The sequence below is a fragment of the Trichoderma gamsii genome (genome assembly GCF_001481775.2).
Source record: "Trichoderma gamsii strain T6085 chromosome Unknown Scaffold_78.2, whole genome shotgun sequence".
Lineage (NCBI taxonomy): Eukaryota > Fungi > Ascomycota > Sordariomycetes > Hypocreales > Hypocreaceae > Trichoderma > Trichoderma gamsii.
Window position 1 is genome coordinate 44,861 of NW_020171415.1, and position 24,291 is coordinate 69,151.

Consider the following 24,291-nt stretch of genomic DNA (forward strand, 5'->3'; position numbering starts at 1 on the left):
AAACGGGGTGTGCGTGCTGGGTAAGCGTTTTCACGCCATGGGCGGCAGAGTTATACCGGCTGCGGTCTGGTTTGACGGGTAGTGCTGGACTTGTGCGCTGCTGTAGCTTTGGTAAATCAATGGCAGCAGGATATCGTCCATCCACAGTTGGAAGTCTTCGTCGCGAAGCTTGCTGCTCTTCTGTTCGGCTCGGTATAGCCCAGGGAAGAGAAAGTACAAGGATATGTCCTCAAAGCCAATGATGCGGCCGAACGTATCATGAGGTACTTGGTGCACGCGCCGGCAGATTTGACGCCAAATTCCATTCTGGTCATTGTATGTCACCTGGATTGGCCGAAGGTGCAGATCGCACTGGAGTCTGGGAAAGTCATCCTGGTGGGAGGCCAACGGATGCCGCGCTTGGCAACGGCAAGGCTGTTAGGGAACCCTATGATGCTATCTACATCAGAGATAACGCCCACACCGCCCGAGACTCTCTCATCTTGTACAGAGAGATGCAAGGTATCTCAACTTCAGATTCGAGGCAACAGAAGATCTTCCTTCTAGATTCAGGGTTACTTGCCCGGCCAGGTCATCTTTCTGGCTCGCAATGGTCTTGCTGCCATGGACATCAGCGCCCAATCCTGTTGTAGACTCCAAATACTGGTCAAGGCTGATCTGTTCATTTGGGCTTTCCAAGCGGCGTTGGTCTGCTGCTCGGTAGCAGTCGCTGCAACATCCCCGAAACTTAAGGAGTTGCTCTCCCATTTCTCGCGCAAGATGCCCGGCCGCGTCTAGTTCATCGTCCCCGGGCTGGGGTAAGGATTCTAAGCCTGCGTCAGGAATAAAGGCCTCATCCACATTTGGGCTGTTGGCATCTGCGGGAGTTCCAGCGTCCAAGGCAGCTGGCTCTTCCGTATCCTTTATGTCTCCTTCGTTTGCTTGCAGTATACCAGCAGGATTGACCGGCGAATATAGATCACTAAGTATGTTTGCCGGTTGCAGAGACGGGACTGGGTTGTAGAAGCTGGTATGCGCTTTATCGCGCTGTATAGAGGAAGCGTTCTGCCGCGCCGCTCGCTTCCGTTTTACATCCCAATCGATTCCTGCCGTCAAAATGGAGCTGCAACTAATACTGTATTAACCAATATTAGTAGAATGTTTTTGCTTTCAGAATCTGCTGAGATATAGGGGTTAGGTGGCTATTTCGCTGGACCTCTTACGGAAACTTAGCGAGACGTACGGAGTAGAATGGCCTAGTATTACATGATCCGCGTTTGCTTTATCGATAAAGAATCAACTGTACTCCCGGCCTTCTATATCAATTCTACCCCTGGCACAGTGTGTCATACAAGAGTTAATTAAATCAACTCAACTAGAGTTGATCAGAGTCTTACCTTTGAAAGGCATCACCCCCCTCACCTATCTACTAGGCCCCGAGGGATACAAACATTTCCAAACACTAGTGGAAGACACGAGCCCTTATGGCCCTGCCCCACAAGATACAGATTGACCAACACTTTCCTTTGTTCCAATGACACGTAGCGAACACAGACTCTGAACCAGCGGCTCCTACCGTCCTATTGCCCAGAAGAGATTTAAATAACTAGCTTCTTAGTGGACGTTAAAAAGAAAACAAATAAACAAACAAACATAGTACAGATACTGTATAAAATATTCATCTCAATTGATTCCAAGTGTAGCTATGTTTATACTAACAATTGTTAACGCCACCCACTGAAAGAACCTTGAGGCTATTGGGAGTTACGTTTTTCGGAGTACATGATATATTCAAAAGCCATTGAGTTAACTTGTTTCAATACGGTTTGTATACAGTCTTTAGCAATCAAACGCTGCCTATGATCATAAAGAGCGTTGATAATTGCATCTCGAATTCCCCTATCGCTCTCTATTGTCGAAGAATAAGCTTCCTCGATTGCTTCATGGAAATTGTCGGTATCCCAGTGGCGCGAAACAGCTGCATTAAACTTCTCTAGTGCCAAGACCTTGAGACCCCCAATTACATATTTTTCTGCAAGGGCATAGACTCTAACATGAAGCAGGAGATCAGATGGTTTAGCATTTTCAGATTCTTCGATTCGGCTAAAAGGAGGCACGGGAGCGATGGACGATTCAGCATCAATCGGTACGGAGCTGTGAGTATCATAGTTAAGACGGTAGAAATATTGAATGAGGCGGTCAACGGCTTCATCATCTTCTTCTTTCAAGTCAATAGTAGGTGTAGGTGTCTTGTTGTGCTTGCAGGCTAACTTCAAAGCCGATGAGCGTGGACAAATGACGGATTTGTGCAAATTATATTGCCTCCCAGCAGAGATGATGAGGTCTGAGTAGGTGCCAGTTAACAAGAGCCTATTTAGCATTAATATAAGTTCTGCTCGTCAAGCATTGAGCTTATTACCATTCCATAGAAATGAGAAGCTCCTTTTGTAGTCCAGCGTTTACAGACATGTCCACAGGGACTGCGTTTCGAAAAGTATGGTCGTTTGTTTGTTGAAGATTCGAAATCTGTGGAGCGAAGAGTTGGGGAAATATCACTTGGGCGCTGACTGTGCTATTCCACTGAAATATCCCGTCTTTCAACAAGGAATGTATCGTCTCAATAAGCTGCGGCTGCGAAAGACCAGAAACAAATAAGTTTTTGAACGCGACAACTTCTTTGATCTTCCTCCGCTTGCGCAGCGCTGAATTGTCGAACTGAGTAAAAACGTGTCTGCAAGCCTCGTCGCGGTACACACGCTCCTTTTCGGCGTGAGAAGGTATAAACATGAGATGTTCTTTAATCGTTTACCTTTGCGTTCAAAGCTTTCAGTATCGTCTCGGAGAGTACTGGGTCTTTTGTTTCGTGAGACACTTGAAAGCCGCAATACGCGCAATATGTATTACCCCGCATTGCCTTGGCCACTTTTGAGAAAAGCACTATTATCAGTTCGCCCAGTATTGCTAATTGGCCAGGATTACTAAGCACCTACAGCATTTACATTTCCATAGTAAGTAGTAAGTTTACTCTTAGGTATTGGGTTAGGCCTAGAAATTTAGTAATTTAGTTTTGTACCCCAGGGTACAAAAGATCCACTCTAAACTACCTACCCTAGGGTATAAAATATTAACTTATAAAGGCTAGAGATAATTAGGCAGGAGAGAAAACTAGCATGCAGAACTATTAAGTATACTTTATATAGATAAGGCCTTTTAGAGTTATATAGTGCCTAATATGCAGTAATTCTACGTAGGGAGGATCTAGAAGCTCCTCTATAACCAGGGACGAGGCGCTAGACTTCTAGACAAGTAATAGGAGAAGCCTAGAAAGGGTTGCCTATGCCTTCTATGGCTTAATAAGTAAGATGCCGCAGGTCAGCACAGCATGGCCGCGTTCAGCTTTTAGCAAGTACAATTATGTAGATACCTAAATATCTATACTATTACACTAGCTTAAAGGTATTAGGTAAAAGCTACTGTTAAGTAGTAAACTTTTGTAACGAACCATACACCTGGAGGTCAGTAGAGGTATGTGCTCCCAAAGGAACAGACCATAGTTTTAGTTTATATTCGCAGATAGGTCTGGTGTAGCGAACCTGTATTTATATGTTAGTCTTGACAAACTTTCCAAGGGACAAATCTCTGGGTTCAGGTAACACAAGAGTCACATGTGAAGCGCGGCACTGATTGGTCTTCTTATCATTCACACGCTGATAGCAAGCACGGTGGATTGTAAAGATATGGAAGCAGGCCTCGCATTGGCCAGTGGCCATGATCGCGCACGTCTCACATTTTCGTATATTACAGCTTGATGAGCAAGTGACCGAAGTACATAGCGGGATGACCTTTTAGAGGCGTTAGAGTTTAGCGACCCAAGCGGGTAATAAGACAAGGGGCTCGCACAATGAAAGATGCGTACGGAGGTACGGAGTACAGAGCTATAATAAGAGCACCCTTTGCAAGGGCCGCTTGCCGTTTTTGTGTTTCTATAATCACGCCGTGTGTTTTAAAGTTTCTTCTTCCCTAATTTTCTGTCCACTGCTTGCTAGGACACGCGGTCACGATGGCAGAATTACATCGCGTCTAATCAGGTTAGTAGAATGTCTCCAGGGAGTACAACCGATCTCCCTCGCTTGCATCATCGTATGAAAGCATAGAAGGTATTCACTACTCAAATGCTCGGCATACTTCAGATGAGGCTTGACAAATTCTTCCCTCTAGAACATCAAGTCTTGGAGCTTCGGTTGGGTGGCGCACCGGTTTCAAGATTCTCCCTTGGCTGGCTGAAAGCGGATGGCACCGTGCCCGGCTTAATCCTGCCAGCCGTGGCGCCGGGTTTGGTACGAGGGGCAGCAGTTGAGTATTCCCGCTCGGCCAAAGCTCTTTCTTTCCTCACCCTGGACGGGATAGCACAGGTACCGCTTGTGCCAAGCAACTTGCGGTAGAGCTTGCGGTAGGAATGGGTACCTCTCGCGCACTAAGATCGGCCCAGGCTCCCGCATGCATCTCAACCGAAGCTGCACCTTGCCCCAGCGCGCCCACTCGCTCTTGCGCTCTTGGACATTAGTACCTTGGTAGCTGGCCTTTCGACTCCAAGGCTGACCTTGTTCGATTGATCATCCTGTGATGGGTTTGTTGTTTTCTTTTAGCGGCTCAACACCCGATGGCACCAAATGGGACTACGCGTCAGCCATAGGTCCTAACGCGCCCTAATGCTGCGAGTCTTCCCTCCGGACTCTTATGTCCTCACCCAGTATGAGTACTTCAGATACTTGGGCCTGCACCTCATCCACACGCTTCGTGGTGCCGCCCAGAGCTGCGAGCCTCTGCTGTCTTCTCTACCAGCCCTGCTCCACCGCTGCAGCCGAGAAGTTGGCCCAACAACCAAGCGTCGTGGCAGAAGCCCAGTAATCGACTTGAACCTGTATGTGCTGCTACTAACAGCTTTCCACTTCCATGAGCTGGACCCACCCTAGGAGCATATCCCGCGATTCCGAGATTAGCCTTTGCAACCGTCATCAATACATAACGTGTGCCACGAAGCCAAGGCTTTACTTGCATAACCGCAAGCACTTAACATGTGGCCGATGCTATCTGCACGCAGGTATTACCAAACCGAATTTTAGGCTGGAGGGGGAGGGGTTGACTAAAAGAAGTGACACTCGCTGCTTCTTGCCACAGGCCGCCTGCCTCAGACCCTTTCCCTCCTCCCGCTTGGTGACTTTAAAGTTTTCTGTCTCACACGATGTCGTTCCAAGGCATGGTTACTCGACTGTTCCCCCCACCCCCCACCCTTCTTCCCCATTGTATACTTGTACGGCCTGTCTCTTGTTGCTTATTCGGTCTCTTCATGCTCCTCCACCCACATGTGCCTCAGCTTGCGTCAACTGGACCTGGGTGCAGACTAGCAAGCGATTTTATCAACCCAAATCTTTTTCTTTTCATGTAGTTGTCTAACAGTCATTACCTTTTCCCATGAATCTGCTCTTCATGATTACTTTCTACGTAAGCAACCTTTACTTCGCGCCTTATTACGATTGGTGGCTGTTGAATGATGCTTTACGAGCAGGCAAATATAGCTAGCAGCAATTTTTGATAATAACAATTTCAAAAGCCACTGCTGGCGGTACCTGTCTTCGGGCAAGTACAGCAAGCATGTTGAGGATTGTGAGGCCGCAGGCGCTCTTATGCCTCCTTTTGATTCTGCAACTGGCCGCAACCCAGGAGTTTCGTGAGCTGAGACGGCCTGATAATTCCATCTCATCGTCCACCGTTTTCCTCTGCCGCCCTGAGCCCGGTTCGCAGCACTCGTTTACTAGCGAGTCGAATGGCGATCACAAGCAGACGGATGGCCCGCGAGGACTAACAATCACGAAAGCTTCTGAAACCACTACATCCGTAACGGCAGAAATTCAAACTACCACTACCGTAACTACTTCAGACAGTCCTCTGAACACGTCAACCTCGTTCAAGGGTAAGAACAAACCTCCTCTCTCGTTCACTGCAGCTAGCTTTGTTGACATAGGAGTGTTCCAGCGTCGATCCCAGCAGGCGATCTGCCGATCCAGCCCATTATAACTCCAGGGTGGGGTGTTGCTGGAAACATTTTGATGCTCACCGGTCTTGTTTATACCCTTGTAGGCAATAAGAGTCGGTGGATCAATTGCTTCTTCTCGACCGCCTTCATCGCGGCCCTCGGAATCTCGGTACTTATTATCTACACCATGAATGTCCCAGTCAGCCTGGGTATGCAGGGAGCATACGTTGTTGTCGCCGTTTTGTCTGGCTGTGCTCTAGGCGCAGCATCGCTGATCTCTAAGGTGTCAACTGAAGGTTTGGGGTGTGCTCTGGGCGGCTTTAGTCTCAGCATGTGGTTTCTTTGTTTGGCGTTGGGAGGCTTGCTACGTGATACGATCGGTAGAGCCATCTTCATTTTTTGCTTTCCCGTCCTTGGCTTTGCTTTTTATATCAGTCACTATACTCGGTACTGGGCCACGATTATCCTGACGTCTTTTGGAGGCGCGACGGTAATCGTGCTGGGCATTGACTGCTATAGCAGAGTCGGGCTGAAAGAATTCTGGGCATATGTATGGAATCTCAGCGATAACCTATTCCCCCTTGGTACGGACACCTATTTCATCACAAGAGGCATGGAAGTTGAGATCGCAGCTATCGTCATAATATGCTTGATTGGTATCATTTCAGAGATCAAGCCCTGGAAGGTTGTTCGAAAGAAACGCGGAAAAAAGGCCGCGAATCTCCTTGACAGTCTGAGATACCTGGCAGAAAAAGAGGACGATGCTGGCCGCAATGTTGAAGCGCAGGCAGCAGGAGAACGAGATGAACGGGGAAAAGCCTACGGAGGCAGAGCCCCGTTCGACAGCAATGGTACCGTTGCCAATCACTCAGATGCCATCGGCGGTGGCAGCAACAGCAAGAGCCTTTTCGGTGAACAATCCGAATCTGCTTTTACAGGTTCCAAGATTGATGGTATACAGATGATAGACTTTTCAGACTCGAACCTGGTGCAGACAGGGATGGCTGGGCTCATACACGCTGATATGGCCAAGGATGGCAAGGTCATGGTTCGAGTAACCGCATATGGTGTAAACAAGACACCAAAAGACAGCGAGGGTGAGGCGACTGACGAAAAAGTTGGCGCCATACCCAATTTAATGACAATATCTCTTGACGGCGACAGACCCACTTCACACAGAATTGTGGTCAAAGGGAAACAAATCTCCCAAGCAAGTTCGAAGCTCAGATGGAGTTCTTCACATAGGACCATTACGGCTGCCGCTGAAGTTGTGTTGCCGCCATTCAAGATTCCAACAGAAGACGATTTAAAATCTGTTTGTGGCCTGTCGTCTGTTGCAACCTTTTTCCACGACGAAGCTATTGCACCTGCGACTTTCCCACGTGACTTTCTTGCCAAGAGGGTCCCACAAAGCTCAGTCGCTCTTCTCAGAAGACTTTCTCCACAGAAGTTAAAACATGTCTCTTCTGAGCATCAGATGAAGAGTGACGAAAACTCTGAAGGATTAGCTGAGCTGGCGGCTATTACCTACGATGATTACGGATCATCTCTAGCTGCCACTATTGACTATGACAGCACGAGCGATGACGAGGCTCATAATTCAATCGTCGGCGCTGAACATCCAAACAGTATCGAGATTACTGCACAACTTAGCCAAGTTAAGAAAGCCCAAGGATCAAAACAGCTGAAGTCAGACACCATCTTTGAGAGCAACGTTGGCAAATCAGATGATGCCACATTTCAAGATGTCAAACAAGCCATGGCGGCCAAGTCCAACGCAGAACTAAGTCAAATTAAGTCCCAGCCAAGCGACATGCATGATACTCAGGAAGCGCATAAAGGAAACTCAGAGACCAAACTTGGAGATACAGCTCAGGATGAAGAAACGCCGATGCCTCTGGATCAGGAATCTACAACAGCAAGCAATGAAGTTGAGAGTAAACCGCTCGAGCCCGGCGAAACAGCTAGGTCTTGTAGTTCGGCGACTTTAAACCTTGTGGGTTTGACCAAAGACCGATTGCCCGAATCATTGTCCAAACTTGCCCTTTCGTATAGGAGAGACGAGTGGACCGAACATCTCAGCCATGCGGATACCCCTGAGCCTGAAGCCATCTCTATCGAGCCATATGCATCCGAACAAGATGTCGAGGACCCCTTATATATCGACGTCGAGGACCTTCTGAAAGCTGCCGCCGGTGATATCATCCGTCCTTCTGCCGTTAAGCGATCGGAAGTTAGAATGAATCAGGTTTCTTTTGTCCAACCGAATTCTAAAGGCATTAAGAAGAAGCACAATCTTTTCAACGTCACTATTTCAGCTGCAGTGTCGCCAACTGTCATGAGCTCCAGTAGAAGCCCAGTATCACTTCCCATTGCCACGGCTATCCAACCAGCTTCAGTATTTATGGATAGGATCTCCTCTAAGCTTGCTCCAATTGTTGAAGAGCAGGATGGCGTGCGGTTAGCCGGCATACCAGCTCCCGAAGAGGTCATGGAGCGGGACCGTGTCCAAATGAACTCGGCCCGATTTCGGCCGATAATGCCTCGAATTGTTTCCTTTGAAAACCCTCATACGCTGCTTGGCCAACGAGGATCTGTCCTTTGGAGTAGGCCACAAGGGAATCTTATATCGCACGTGTCCAAGATACCTAGTACTACGCAAGGATCCGTTGGTAACGTTAACTCTCTTCGCAACTACTCTGTTTATAATCGAGTACTTAGTCTCGACCCCGACAACTCTCTACCCAGTCGACGGAAGAAAATGTTACGCCAGAGCAGCGTGGCAAGTTTACCACTATCAAACTCTCGGCCGAACCGCTCAATCAGCGGTGTCGAAGTTGCGGCCAATACGCAGTTCAACTCCCATCAGCCGAAGAGGGTATCTTCAGTCTCCGTGGTAGCCCAAGAGACAAGACTTGCCAAATTTCGACAGTCAATAGCTCATGCCAATCGATCTATGACTCTATGTGTTCCCAATATGGGAGACGATGCTCCTTTCGCATCGACAGCAACTCTTATTGATGACATTAATGCACAACGCGCCGTAATGATCGAGAAGAAGGAAGCTGAGATGCAGCGGAGGGAAATGCAGAGACGAGAAAAGCAATGGTACGATCGCATGTGTGAAAGCCGTATGCGGAGTGGCGAGCTACTAGGGGCACATCGCCAAGCCATACGTAAGATGCAGAGTTCTGCGAGAGATGTATGAATGACCAAAGAAACGCGGGTTATATCAGATTACGACTCAATATGGGCAGCATATATGTGGGCCTCTGCCCAGATTTTATTCTTTTTAGTCTGATATACTAGGTTACCGAAAAGGATAGATTGCGTTAGCGATACCAAATTTCTAATTATTTCTTCTTTTAGTTCTTTTTTTTTTTTTTTTTTTTTTTTTTTTCTTTGGCTGGGATATAGAAAAGATACTGATAACATGGCTGCCGGCAAGACTTCAACCCAGAGTGTAGAGAGCCATTTAGTGTTTAACGTGACATTTACTCTTACTACTATATGTAGAATATGAGGAAAGATGAATTTAGTTTCAAAGTGTTGAAGGGCGAGGTTTACCGTTGGATTCAAAAGAGAGTATATAGGTACAGCTTTGCGTCCTAGCCTCTTTCATCTTTATGGTATGCATATTACTAGTAAGCAATAGAGAATGGTGCACAAACTATTCTCCCTCCCTTCTTCCATCGTCATACCATGTGTACTTCTATTTTACATCCTCATATAAAACAAGAAAAAGAAATACATTTTAATATAGACCAAAACAAATCATTAATTTCCAGATAAATCAAAGAGGGGCTGCCTGAATATGAAGTTATCGAAACCGAATGAACGGAAAGGTATCGTCGGATCAACAAGATTGCGCTCCCTCAAGTTAGGAATGCACCTTTCCCCCTTTCCAATCGCAGCCAGGTGGGCGCACAGCTAATGCCCCCCTGACCAATAGCCCGATTCAGGATAGATTAAAGCAGTATCACTATGGAAGAGCCACGATAACGGAATCGTCTCTCGGTATTGCTATCGTTCGAAGAGGCCCGTCTCGAAGCCGAAGCTATCTCTGTTGAGGAAGGGGTTTCGGCAGGTGGGCTGGTGGCTGAGTGGCTTCAGAGGGATTAGACAAGGCGGTTTCTCCAGGAAGTTTGGAGAGGATGAAGGGGAGAAAGAAGTTAAGGCGGGTGCGGAAGAGACACGGGTTGCGATGAGCCAGTTGATGGGTGTGTCTTTGTTGAGGAGAGATATTGTGGGAGGGAGTTCTTTGGGCAAAAACGAATAGTGGCGAGGAGGAGGAGTTGCAGCGACCGGCGGAATAAAGGCGTTCGGCCCAGGGTTGTAAAATTAGTTTCGTTACCAATTTTGTTCTTTACAGTATATATGTTACGACCTGGATCACCGTAACAGTTAGATCCCTTGTAAGCAGCTGGTTCCGTTATAGTAACTGCTACAATAGTGGTTATTGGCCTAATCATTTGCCCTGTTTGGCTTAACGGTATAGCGGATCGTTACATTTAGCTAAGGAAATTTTTATCTTATACCTACACCTAAGCCTTACTTAATATAGCTATTCATTCTAGATTCCTTCCCTATTTAAAAAGCATACTTTAAAGCCTGATTAAAGTATGCTTTTTAAAAGAATAAGAATTCAATACAGTAATAGTTTTCTTAAATATAGTAATTACTGAGTAAAAGGAAGTATTAAAAAATTACAGTACCAGAAAAGGAGAGAGTTATTCTAAGCGAGAGGGTCCTATATATCCATTGATATTAGATGGCCGAAGATAGTCTTATTGAATGTTGCGTATCTAGGCTGAGAAAAAATGACATCCGTGACAGTTGAGGTTAATTTGCAAACAGGAACTGCTACATTAGCCGTATTCGACCTGGGTAGCAAGGGGATCGAAGGGAATCGAAGCAAAAGCTATGACATATATTATATATTATATGTCTTAGGTAGTTATCAGAACTGTATAAGTAGAAGTTATCTCAGCTGCCTCATTTAGTAATCTCGTATTCAAAGAAGCCAAATAAGGTCTATGCGAAACCAATACATCAGTAATAGACTAACTATGAAACATAAACCATATAAAGCTCTGCACACCTTCTATTTAATCCAGCAGTTCCTTGCGTAAGTACTCTACCGGTTGCAGCTTAGCCTCATGAATTCACGGCATCAGCTGCTTCCCTGCACCTTAATCCTTCCTCACCATTCACGTCGCCAATAACCCAAACTTCCCCATTCCAACACTAGGCAATGGAACGGGGCTTTCGCCAATGACGTGTGCATCTTCCGCTGGCTAAAAGGTAGGCCGTTGATGGTACGTTGGCTCTGCGTCACTGCGTGGAAACTTCCACCGCTTTAGGTTGTTTTTGGGAAGGGGGTGGAGAAGAGGCTCCTGCCCACCTGCTGTCAAAAGTATATGAATATGCCAACCCTTTCATCATTTATTAACTTAAAACGCCAAATATCGCTAACATGTCCTCACGCCTAGAATGGACGTATAATACGTGCCTTGGCTGTGATGCCCCGACAGATGGTGCGACTTACTGCTCAGAATCCTGTCGACTGTCGGAAGATAATAAAGCAGTGGAGAGGGTTCATGACCTGAGCTTGTCTTCCACGAGGCTCACAGAGACGTCTTCGACTATCAGTCTGAAAAAGACGACTTCCGTTAAAGTTGAGCAAGAATTGAGAAAGTATAATGCGTCATTGGATCAATCGAAGATGCAGAGGAGCGCATCGCGTTGATATATCGCTAGAGGTATCCAAGACCGAACCAGATCGGTGAAAAGCTCATTCACTAAAAGAGCATTAGCAGCAACTAAGAAAATGAGAGTGAAGCAGTAGGATTCTAATCGCGGATCCGCGAGTAGGTTTTGCGAACTTGTGTATATCGGGGTTTAAACAGACAATTGCAAGAGGATCACAACCATAATACCAGTTCGCGCATTATGTACGCTGTGGGCTATATACACTCGACAATGTTAAAAGATATGGTCACTCGCCAAGTAACGATAATTGGGTTCACGAAAAACGACTCCACTCCCTGTTGGCTGGAGGGTCGTATCGAGGGGAGTTATTGTACATGCTTGATGAAACCCCATACACGACGGCCCTTTGTAGCTTTTGCGGATGAAAGGAGCTTCGACTCAAACAAAATAAATGCTATCGGCTGAAGTGCGTAGTCGGATTGTGACTTGATGAGAACTGTACAGCTTGTCGAGCGATTGACATAGCGGATACCGGACTGTGGCGCATGACAGGCGCCTCCGATACAAGAAGGCTCACTCATGGTCACTCGAATGTCCCCGCAGGCTTGTTGCACACGACCTGGCTTGATAAATACACCTGTTGACTAGACCTATATCTGTTGCGAACTTGAGCTGTAAAACCACAGCAATCTTTAAAAGTATGGCGCGAATGATGTTTCCGGTAGGTATTAAATCTCCGACCAAAGCGATCAAGAGACTGATTCTGATTAGCGGTGGACTACTCGCATTGTCATCTTGCATATTGCTCGATTACAGCACTTCCTCCGCTCTTTCGGCGCTGAAAGAAAGAGCCATAGGCCAACGAAGCAGAGTGACTCGCAATCACTTCCTAAGGGCAACGTCACCCCAAAAACAGCAGGCAGGGGAAGTACAGGGCTATACGATCGGGGTTTCCAGCAGCACCTGATCAATTACGGCATATCACCTCATGCTTATGAGTTCCCAGATGCTCGACTGCCGCCAGAGCCTGGATGATATACTTCGGGCTCTGGTCCAACCCAGAGCATCGCTGGCTCTGTTCCATTTCCCAACCCATGACTTCCGCAAGTTCGAAGGAGCAGAAGCGCGCAAGCGATGAAGGACAGAGACATTATGACAAGCGTCATCCCTATTATTGAAGAAAATATTAGGGATAGAAAGTGTGTCTCCGGCGAAATTCCATTCACGAATCTTGATCATCTAACGGACGGTACACTTGTGCCAGGCAGCCCGGATATATATTATGGTGCGCGTCCAGAACAGCTCCACCCAAAAACTCGCGAGGCATTGCAGGGCTGTGTTATTCCCTCGACTCAGAGTGATATCCCTGTTGCGCCGAAAATTTTCGTGGAAATAAAGGGGAAGGACTGGTCTGCAGCTGTAGCTCAGCGACAACTATTTTACGATATGGCCTTGGAGAAAGTGGAGAAAGAGGCCAACATGCTCTTCGATCACGTAATCTTTTTTATTTCATACGACCATGAAGCTCATACTCTCCGCTACACGTATGTGGATGGACAGTTAAAAATTTTCGCTTGCCATGCAATACTACCCGCCTGGTGGGCAAACAGGCTTTGTCATGACACAGCTTAGAGCCTAAGCAACGATGTCCGATACCTTTCAGCAAGGAGCCGCAGCATATCGTAATGGTAGGGACTAGGCAATGAAGCAAAGAAATGGAGCAATTGAGCAAGCAAATAAGAGAGTAAGATGGAATGAAGTCATTACGTTCTGTCCAGTCTAAATGTTGCTGCGACTCAAGCGCTTTTGGTTCACAGCTGCATCGATATTGTGGCGGAGTGATCGACAGTTTGGGATATAGCTGGGCATACCAGAAGACCCTGTGTAACAGTATGAAGATCAACAATAAGGACATCTCCGGCCGTGCGTGCCGGAACATGTGCGAAAAAGAAAGTCTGATTCGCTGCCTCCTGACTTAATGGAATAACTCCAAAATAGTTCACGCTTATCCTGGACAAATTACTTAAAAGCCTTTCTGGGGCCGCTACTGAAAGAACTTAGAAAATCTTCGATAACTATGACGAATATGTCGAAGAACTGAAGAAGGCCTCTGGGGATATTAGAAAAACCCGTATGGCGGAAATAAGATGTTGAGCTGCTATCTATTTCACCTGGGAACTTTACTGGCAGCCTGTTTATTCCCTTCTCAAAAGTAGTGCCTGAAGTGGGGTTTCGCGAGGTGATATAAAACTATAAAGACTAACCCTACGCTTTAGACAGTGTGAAATAGTGTGACTTCTTGACATCACTAGGAGGTCGACGTGTTGACACTGGTGCTAGCGCCATTAACACGACGAAAACTATGATCTCCGCATACGCGACGCAGGGTAATCGCTCCCTCATATCGCCGGGACATAAGTGCCCTTTCGTCATCCTTTCGTGAGGGCAATGCATGTCGCTTGGTTGAGACAGTTGTCTTCCCGCATGTGCCATTTCCCTTCTCTAGGGAGAAAAGAGTGGATAGCTGTCGCAAACTCTGTGCATTCCATTTAGTTTGTTCGCTAAATGCAATGGAATGGCATTGCCCCACAGTGCTAAAATAGATATATCTACAGCTTTCATGAAATCCTTCCCTCGGTGTAGGCCATACACGGCCGCGGCAACTGAATTTATGCGAGACTAGCGCCGACAGCAGAAACTCCTTAGGTTTACCGGGGTTTTAGACTATACACCTGATACAAAGGAAGACGTCCTAACTTTGGGGTAAGCCATATGCAGCATTAGCGGGACTACAAGCATACACCACACATTGCTATAAGCAGGCAAAGCGTCATTGGAACATATAGTTCATTAATCCCAACAGAGATCTTCGACTAGGAATATATGCCTACTCAATCTCCCGGGGCCATTTCTCCATTGCGGTGAGTCACTGTAGAATAGGGAATATAGGGAGATGTGGCACATATCGCAGACACAAAAGCGAACTGGTACTCGGCTATTTGCCAAGATGCAACATCAAGAGGCTTACATGATTCCCTGGATGGTTTAGGAATCTCAATAACGATGACGAGCTCTGGTATTGTTAGATATGCTCAGGACGACATGTCGACGCGACTACGACCATCCAGCTATGTTGACTACTTTTCCCACGATTGGACTCAAGAGGCTATTCAGAAATCCTGGAAATATATCGCGTCAAACTCCAATGAACTCGATAATGCGGCTCGCTTAGGAAATGCATCCTTGAGAATATGGATAAAACACATGAACAAGCTAAAGACCATACCTCCAGAGGCCCTGAATTGGTGAGTGAGCCAGTTGTCTGTAAAAGGAAATGCCTAACCAATTCAAGGTATAAGGACTACGATGTTACGTGGCTCTATGGACCATTACAGACAAATGATGGGATTACATCAAACAATAAAACTATTTCGAGTTCGTCTAATAAGAAACCCAGCTTGAAGAAAAGGAGCACGCTGGACACCATATCTCAGGGATCATTCTTCTCAACATCAATAGACCAACTAAAACAAATTAACGGGATAACACGAGTAACAAGTATACAGTTCCGTCTCTTACCATCTTCAATCCTGCGACTTCTATTCTCTACTGGGGAGCGCAAACACGTCCGTTTTAGCCAAGAAATCACAGTCTATTCTTACTAGTCTTCACGAGGATTTATGCATTGGACGGACAGTATTCAATGGCCTTGCATCTCCGCTAGAGGCACATCGATGCAGTAACTTGCATTTATCAATCTGAGTCCTTCACCGGGTGGCAGAGCGACAAGGCGGATCTCCCTTCTAGATGCATCGAGGGCTCTACACGATGCCTTAGAATGGAAATGACTGTTTCCTGGCTGTGGAAGATCCATAATTAGGGAAAATAAACGAAATGTACAATTGAGTTCGGGAGAAGGAAAACCAAAAGGGAGGAGTAAGCTACGTAAATAGTTGTTGTGTAGTATTAGCGGGTGCGCTGGGCATTCGTTTTGAGCGGGATCGAGACGTATGATAGCTGCCGTAAGCAAATCAGTCGGAAATAAAGCACATACGACAGTTTGAAAGCCATACTAAATATGATGGAGATCTATCAAGTGGGAGGCTCCCTTCCACAGGACACAGATTGAATAATTCCCCCATTGTCCCATTTGTATGTACCAGTATAACAAACACAAACCAACAAAGGGGCCGTTCAACCTAGTCTTCTCCAATCATCCTTCTCATCAAGGGTTGAACACTCCCTATACACATGATCAGATCACTTCGGCGATTCATGCAATGCTTTGCTTAGATCCGCCCCACACTCAACCCAGACATACCCTCGAAAATTGTCTAGATAGGGTACGCAAAGGCTTTGCAGGACAAATGTAGACGTCATTGAGGCGGTCAAAGTGCATCCTAGTGCACAGACGACGTCCCATCAGGCCTACAGGAAAGTCAATCCGGGACAATAGAATGCGCGTAGGCAAGAAAAATACCTGAGTAACGCACGCGTAGGAGCAAGCGAGCCCACTGAACGAGCATTAGTGCGACCAGAAACATATTGACCGTAGAAGATTTAATGTTAAAAGTTCAAACAGGGCTACAACATTCCAGTCCGAGTCTCCCCCATACTTCCGATCACACAAACTTCCGCCACTTACCGCCCCTATATAGCCACGGGTGTCATTCCCATGTCCACCCTCCTTTGCATCGAAACCAGATGTCCAGCACTATTGTCCCCGCCATAAGTTGAAAGCTATAAAAGTGTATCCCTCGATTCTGTGTGCATCGCTTTGCATAATTCTTGATAAGTGGGGTCCGTGTAAGATGCAGCTTTAGAGTTTGCGGTCATTAAATTAGCCCTACTAGTCTGAGACTATCAATATCCCGACCTCAAATGACTAAATGATTGAAAGACATAGCCAAGATGCAGGACTAGTCAAAAATAATCAGCTAGTTCTTCTCAAAGCCCGTTGCCTGTTTGACTGTGCTTTCCAGACATTGTCTGTAAATTAGTTGTGGTAGGTGATCAGGTGGATCCGGAGGAAGGGATCTAGAAGGTTAATGACTTTGTCTTTCAGTGAAACGTTAATAGTGTCTAAAACATGGCGCATCACGGCAAGGAGTGGCGCCAGCTGTTGCTTCGTTTACAGCATGTTGAGAATCGGTTGTGACAACAGTTTCCGTGGCATGAACAACGTGATAACAAGCATCGTTGGCCATCACCTTCTATGGCACACATTATTTACTTAACATATCTGAGACCGACAAGAAGATCAAATTCACTGGAATCTTAAGTCCCTGACTTTTTTCTATCAACTCCACTACATCCTGCAGGTAATTGGACTTTGAGATATTGGGGGAAAAGGTCAAAATTGAAAAACCCAAAGGACAAAATTTTTGGGGTGAGAAATTGTTGGAAAAATCAAACACCCGAAGAGAAAGGATGGTTTTCAAAAGGGAGGAAAGGAAAGTGGAACCGAAAAGAAAGGTATGGCAATCAAGACAAGAAAATTTCCATCCTTCAGAATACTGCGCCAAATCAGTTTTGGGAGACCTCCGTAAGGAGAGCCAAAATAGAACACGAAACGCTCTCGGACGCCAGTGACCAAAGCAGGGAGATTTTTAAGAAAAATAGAAAGAAACTCCACCGCCACAAGACGGAACAAAGCCCCATCACCAATGACGTTTTCGCAGAGGATAAGAGCCTGGCTCCTACTATCAGTCATCATGCCGTTCATTATGACTTTCTGAGGCTAATCACGATACCGCTTCTCACGATGCCGCTTCTGCTGTCAAACTGGTGTCTTTATTCAAAGTAGTACCCTCAAGAGTCGGACCCATACCACTACTACTACTCACCAATCTGCTGTTGCTGCTGCTGCATCCGCTAATGATGCAGCTCCTGGTGATGCAATTGCCCGTGCTGCAGGTGACTATGAAATTGGAACTGATGGTGGTGATGGGGAAGGCGTGCCTGGATGGCCTGGGACCGAGCCCGAGCTTCCTGGGTTGTTGTGTCAGGCATGCAGTCATCCTCAAGCCAAGTTCTATTAAGCCTAGAGCCATACGTAGACAGAGGGGTGGCAACAGCAATGCCTGGTACCTACATGATGATCTCCGCGCGAGGTTTGATATTCTGAAAAAAAGGGGTCCCGCTTGGGGTTACCAGGGAGTTGTTATTAACATCCTCTATGCGGTAGTAGCTGACCAGGTGGTGGGGCACACCCTGGAAGGTTATGGTGATGGTCTTCTTGACAAGGCCTCTTGCTTTGAGTAGATAAGAGTCTACTAGAAAGCCGACCAGTGACCTCTCTGGATTCCAGGCGATAGTGGCCGGATCTAACACGGATGAGTTGGACTGAGAATTGGCCTTTTTTACACCCTGAGAAGCCCTTTTCCTCTCGAGAGCGCGCTTCTTCTCTTCAGGGGAAAAAGGTTTATTTAGTTCGCGGTAGATGAGGAAATTGCCGACGATGCGACTTGGACTCCAAGATATACCGTCTGCCCAGCACTTTATGCCGGAAGCATGCTCTTCGTAGATGAAGATGTTGCCACTCGAAATGAGCTCTTGGCGTTCACGATCATTTGGCTGTCGGGGGACATGGTTGATATGGCCTTGCAAGCATGACTCGAACAGTAGGAGAGCGTCCCAGGTGGTAGCTACATGCCCCTTGAATGCAGGGTACAAGGGTATCTGGCTGGGCATTGCAGTCGATCTAATTAATGTGATGGCTAGCTCGCAGGTAATTGTTCTGCGTGTATAGCGTGTAAATAAGCAGTGTGCCTATGCGAGATTGATAGTGTTAGTGTCGGCGCTGGTGCTATACAAAGTTGATTTCATGCTCTCCTATGTGCAAGTGGACAACGAGGAGATGGAGAGGGAGCAGGAAATTGTTAGGGTGGCAAGGAAAGGGTGGAGAGCGAAGAAGGGAGGTAAAAGAAGGCGAGAGAAAGAAGTAAAGAGATAAATCGGAGTTAGGGAAAGAAATGGAGAAATGGAGAAAAGAGGAGGAGGAGGAGGAGGAGGAGGAGGAGGAGGAGGAGGAGGGTGTGTATCATGTCTGTATTGTGTGTGTGCAGTATCTAAGTGGAGAGTGAGAAAGAATTTGAAGAAATCAAGACTTGCCAGGGCCACGAGCTGAGGTATCGGAGAGAGGTCAGATGACAAAAGCCGTCACCCTATTACCCGAGGTATGGCTGCAGGTCGTTGATCATGGAAAGAGACAGGCAGCTTGAAGAAGTTCAAGTTGCGTTGATTTTCACTTTGAGAGATAGAAGCCAAGAAGGAAGTGAAGGGAAAGCGGCTTTAAGAAAGTACCTAGAAAAGGCGTGGGATTAAAGTCTAGTCAAGGTCGAGATCGAGCTGTAAAGCTGAATATCACGTTCAAGATCAAATTCGGGCCAAGTCGAAGTTTGTATTGTAGCTGAAATTAGTGTAAAGTCGAGATGGAAAATGAAAAGTGGGAAGGGGAGATTATGGGCAAGAGCGACGGTGGGTGGAAGCGGAAGCGGGAGTACTGAAATCGATCGAGTTATATAGCCCGGCAGAGGCACGTAAATTTAGTGCCTGGGTCTAGCAGCAGCAGAGCTGGAATCGGTGCGTCAGGAGCAGCAAGCCGTGGCTTGGGCGACAATCGATTTGGGCTCAATGCGAGGGGCCGAGGGGGCATGGCCAGCAGCTCGCCTGGAGGTAGCGGTACGCTGCTGGTGCGGGCGATGCGGGCACAAGTTGGCGTTGCGCCTACCACTGCAACAACGTGGGCAAGGTACTTAGCATAGGGCTGCAGTTTTATGTCTACATTTTATAAAAACCCATGAGGAAATATCGAATCCATATGTTAGGGCAACCAAGAAGTTTCATCGCTGTATGAGTTACTTATACCACTACGCGTACCGGCCAATGATCTAAGCTATAGATCGCATGATGCACGGCGTGCGGCAGGCGGAGCACATTTGTAGCTAAGCCCGCAGCAAGGGTGGAGACATAAAATGCATATGAAGTACGGAGTACTCTATGTTAGTTACGATGCCTAACACCGGGTTGGCGAGACCTGGCTCTGAGCCTTTTATCTCACGTATTCTGTAACACAAGCTTGAAGCTTCTGCGTCCGTGACGACAGGCTTCGCGCTAGTTTAGCAATGGTCACATAGAAGACATACACGTATAGCATCACACGCAAAGTCTCCCCCACTTTAGCACTTTCTGCGTTCAATGATCATGTCCAATCAACGGAATTTCTGTGGCGACCAGGCCTGTGATGGTTATTATAGTGATCACATGGAAGAGCATGAAGCCGACATGATAACTGACATATCTGATAGTCCTCACAATGGCGTTTCGTGTCCACTGAGGGTGATGGATGCAGCTGCACGCGCACGAAGCGCGCTTTTCCTTTTGTCTTTGGCGGCGATTTACGCATCCTTTTCAGGTGGGCATTGAGCACGGTCCCATATTACTGAGCGTCCATGCGCGTCACGTTGATAATAAGGTGGTTAGTGTTACAGTAGTTTTCGCCTTAAGAAATATCAACCTCTACGGATTGGAGACTACTGACATCTGCGGACTTGTGGTAGGTGTTTGTTCTGCCGGGCTGTTAATACTAGAGACCATATCTGTGCATAACGGTTCGTACTTGTGCGGCCGAGATTCTTTCCAATGTGACCTGTCACGAAGCGGTTGCTTTGCCACATTTATTCATTAAATTTAATTTAATTTATTATTTTCTTTTGCCATTACGCATGCCGCGGTGGCCATAGCGGAAACAGCGGTTACGTGAAAGATCCTGCAACCACACCATGGGTCATATATCATTTTTTCATAAGCGTCAACCTTCTAACCTTCCTTCGCCGCCCACCTTATTGTCTCAGCTCCCTTTAAAAAAAAACTATTTCCTCGGCCCCACTAAATTCGACCCAGTCCTGGTCTCGCCGGAACCCCGTGTCTGCTGTAGACGGAGCGCTACGGATGCTTACTTTGTGACGATTACATTCTTATAACACAAAAGGCCCACCTAGTATAAAACAAAATAGAGATATCTTGATTCACTTGGCGGCAAAGACAAGGCTTCTGGAAATTGATTCACGGCTTATCTACGTGGCAACGCGCCCCTGGTGTTCAAACGTGCCAACCTGGGCCTTGCATCCTCTCCCTGTCTCCATAAATGGCGTCTCAGATATTGTGAATAATATCGTCAAGGCTGAAACAACGAAAATAGGGATTAATGCACCATTTAGAATGGAAAGCCCTGGGAGAGGCACCGATGTAGCTATGCTTATAGAAGTTGTGGCATCAAGTATTATTCCGCCTACGGCACTAAAAACAGTTAAACGTAAAGTGTGCTTCCTTCACCACTGACGCTCAATAAATGGCATAAATGGCAGGCACAGCATTATGACTATACGTCTGGGATGTTATGGGGCCATATTATTTTCAGCACCACTGGTTCCAATTTCTCGACTAGAGGCGTACGCCGCCTATCGAGCGAAACTTTCATACGCTGCCTGCCTAGCACTGTCCTTTCTTAGGATATTTACATATATATTCTTGTACCAGGTATTCTTAACTCTAAGTAAGAGTAATATAATAATTAGATGCGGGTTTATGCCCTTTGCCTTTGAAACTGTTATAGGTAGATTAGAATATCCGTTGTTACTAATCTCCCGTGCCTTAAGGGATTGGTCCCCCAACAAAGACCAGTATGCCCTATTTGCCTATAATTCTGCCAAGTTCTTTTGCCGAACTATATATCTTTGCATGCATGGCTCCCATTTGTACCCCTCAAATATTCTTTCCTAACTCTGAATCTCACTCATGATCTAAGGCGTGATCGGTATTTGTGGACTAGCGATGCTTACCTTTTTTTGTTTCTATCTAGCAGCAGTCACCAATGCCTATACCGCATTCAAACTGCGCGTTCTCCGCTCATGATTTCTAGTTCCTCAAAGGGGAAACCCTTGCAGCTGGCTTACGTTGTAGCACCACGAGAAGGCCGTCAGAGGTGCTAAAAACCATGACTTCAACTTCTAATGGGTAGATTGGCTGTTTATTCCCACGATTCCGAAGCGTTGTTGAATCAGCTGCTTGGAAGCCTTGTGGAACTTGCATTTCTTCCTGATCGATATTCTCGTCTGGGTCCCCAACATTATATTTCTCATGCGGATTCCTTAAAAGAAACTCGAAGTAGACAATGGAATCGTCACATTTAACTTTCTCTAAACATTCCTCGGCATGCGCGAGGCTTTCGTCATGGATATAGTTATAAAAGCTCTTATCCTTCAAGTGCTCTAGTTGGCTTTCCAGTATCTGGCCAGCTTTATTAGTCGCAGATAAGATGGTCAATGACCTGGTAAATCGATCTAGAATCAAGGCCGCGCGAGGATTATCCACTATAGAGTGTATATGAACGGTCCAAGACGGGAGCTTCGATATGTGATATTGCGGATCCTTAGAGTATCCCGAAAAAATATGGCTGATTTGAGTCGCCCGAACTGCACGTACTGATAGGTATTTCGTCGTTAGTTCAGAAATTTCCACAGTGCAACAATGGATGACAAAAAATTGTAGCATACACTGGCTTTTTCCTCCTCTGGAATAGATCCTTGAGCATACAGCTAGAATATCATTCACCACAGTAAACCAACACTCGCAGGTTATGTACTTATCACCTCTCGTTCGAATACGCACGCGGTAGAGATCTGACGCGCTTTTAAACCAGAGCCCACGGTTATAGATTGTTCTAGCGTAAAATACTTCCCCTGGGTGGATGTACGCAAAGCATGATTGACCCAAGATATCTTGTGGGTGATATCCCAGAATGTCAAAATTAGATTCGGACGCGAAAAGAATTGTAGCATCTTCTGATAGATCTTCACCGCATTACATTAATATAAAGAACGCATGGCCGGTTGTAATTGGCGGGCATACCGTGAAAGGTGATGCATGCTAATTTCATCGTGAATAAGACAAGCCAATCTATACCATTGCGATATCGGGCTTAGGATTGTTGAGAGGAATGAAGATAGGAGACGGCTCTCTTCGGTTCGTTCGTTTGCAAGACGTTCTGTTGAGCCGGATGGTGTCGTGTAGAGCCAGTGGTAACAGGTCGGCAAATAATGTTGGTTGCGGCACATACCAGACCAGACCCTTTTGTAGATGAGGAAACGATGGTAGCAAAAACGGTCGAGACAAATAACTCGGTATGGGAGCTCCCGTCACCGGGTCGAGCCATCAAGAATGGGAACTAGCGCCAGCCTCTTACAGTTGTGGCTCAGTGGCTTTATTTTTATTTGGTGAAACGCGATGCTCACTGGCCCGCACTGGAGACACCTAGCATACACCTCCACCCAGTAGCACTAGGTAAATATTACCGTCAGACCAAACGGGGAAATGCCCTAGTCTCAATGGAGAACTCGACACACGCCATCGCCTCTACTATATGTAGTATTCATAACATGTCTTGTCCTGAAGCGACGCAAACGACAAAATTGACAATTTGATTTTAGTGTCTCGCATTGTGCGACAGCTCCCGCACTATTTATTTATACTCACCAAGGCATAAGTCACATTACAGTTACTGAATTGCGGGCACTATCACCATCAAAGCAACTGACCTACAAGTTCTCAAAACAAAGCTTCTCCTAGCTATTATCGATAGCATGTCATGACCCAACAACTTTATGGTTATTATAATAGACCTTTCAGGTACACATCCCGGGGGATTCCGCTGGCTGAGCAGCTACAAGGACTAACGTGATGAAAAAGACCGAGTTGGTTAACTTAATCGAAGCTTCCCTCCTATACCTATAGGTACTCTGCCTGGAACTTTGACACCTGGAAGTTGGACACCTAGAGACGTTATCACTATCCTGAATGCTATCAAACCCTTTCAAAGCCCCCAACACCGCCCAGGGAGCTCCCACTCCTATCTACTCAAGTCTCCCTCTTAGTATAAATAAGGGTCTGAGCCAAGTAGTGACATATATATATTCAGCAGTTGAGACTCAACCACGGTGTCTCCGAGCCGTGCCATATAATGTAGAGTATAAAAGACCTTTGAATTCTTGTTTAGTTGAGCCCCTTGGGAGGCGGGCCGAGCTTGGTGAGTCTCATTGAGTCGTGTGCTCGGGTATGAGATGTTGTTGCCGTTATCAATCAGGAACCTAGGCATCTCGGACCTTGTATGGATCAACGTATCGATCCGATGGCGGCGCCGCAGAGAGTTGCAGGAGCAAGTCGTCATGTCTCATATACCATAAAATTGACGTACATCTGCATCGGCTCTTAATCGCTCGGGCACACTGACGACGTCGGGATACGGCCTCATCCGCAGCGAATGGAAGAGTTCGTGGTAATCATTTGACAAAAACTGCAGCTCGGAAAACTTTCGCTTCAACCGCTTAGCGTCGCGTCTCAGAAGCGTTTGTCTCGTAAGGCCCTGTAACGCAGTGGCTAAGCGTCTGGCAGGCTTTGTGCGCGTTCGTCGCACAAGGCAGTCAATCCGAATCCGGCCAGGGTACAATCTCTAGCTAACCTTCCTATGACAAACAACCTCGGCTTGCGAAGACATATACTTAGGCCAT

General features: G+C 46.6%; 5 protein-coding genes across 5 annotated transcripts; 2 read left to right on the forward strand and 3 right to left on the reverse strand.

Moving 5' to 3' along the window:
• Positions 1-30: 30 nt before the first annotated feature.
• TGAM01_v210929 (hypothetical protein) lies at positions 31-2,766 on the reverse strand (the record flags this gene model as incomplete). The annotated part of the gene is made up of 4 exons (XM_024550920.1): positions 31-398; positions 489-1,114; positions 1,762-2,349; positions 2,399-2,766. The coding sequence occupies 4 exons, from the start codon at positions 2,764-2,766 to the stop codon at positions 31-33; spliced, it is 1,950 nt and encodes a 649-aa protein (XP_024404338.1).
• A 2,865-nt stretch (positions 2,767-5,631) lies between these two features.
• On the forward strand, positions 5,632-9,221 carry TGAM01_v210930 (hypothetical protein; the record flags this gene model as incomplete). Its single annotated transcript, XM_024550921.1, has 2 exons — positions 5,632-5,950; positions 6,013-9,221. The coding sequence occupies 2 exons, from the start codon at positions 5,632-5,634 to the stop codon at positions 9,219-9,221; spliced, it is 3,528 nt and encodes a 1,175-aa protein (XP_024404339.1).
• A 5,567-nt stretch (positions 9,222-14,788) lies between these two features.
• TGAM01_v210931 (protein phosphatase type 1 complex subunit Hex2/Reg1) lies at positions 14,789-15,390 on the forward strand (the record flags this gene model as incomplete). The annotated part of the gene is made up of 2 exons (XM_024550922.1): positions 14,789-15,030; positions 15,078-15,390. 2 exons carry the CDS (start codon positions 14,789-14,791, stop codon positions 15,388-15,390), a joined length of 555 nt encoding a protein of 184 aa, XP_024404340.1.
• A 2,425-nt stretch (positions 15,391-17,815) lies between these two features.
• TGAM01_v210932 (Gti1/Pac2 family protein) lies at positions 17,816-18,418 on the reverse strand (the record flags this gene model as incomplete). The annotated part of the gene is made up of 1 exon (XM_018809763.1): positions 17,816-18,418. One exon carries the CDS (start codon positions 18,416-18,418, stop codon positions 17,816-17,818), a length of 603 nt encoding a protein of 200 aa, XP_018657025.1.
• Positions 18,419-21,643: 3,225 nt separating this feature from the next.
• Positions 21,644-22,664, reverse strand: TGAM01_v210933 (hypothetical protein; the record flags this gene model as incomplete). The annotated part of the gene is made up of 3 exons (XM_024550923.1): positions 21,644-22,209; positions 22,282-22,578; positions 22,637-22,664. 3 exons carry the CDS (start codon positions 22,662-22,664, stop codon positions 21,644-21,646), a joined length of 891 nt encoding a protein of 296 aa, XP_024404341.1.
• Between the last annotated feature and the right edge of the window lie 1,627 nt (positions 22,665-24,291).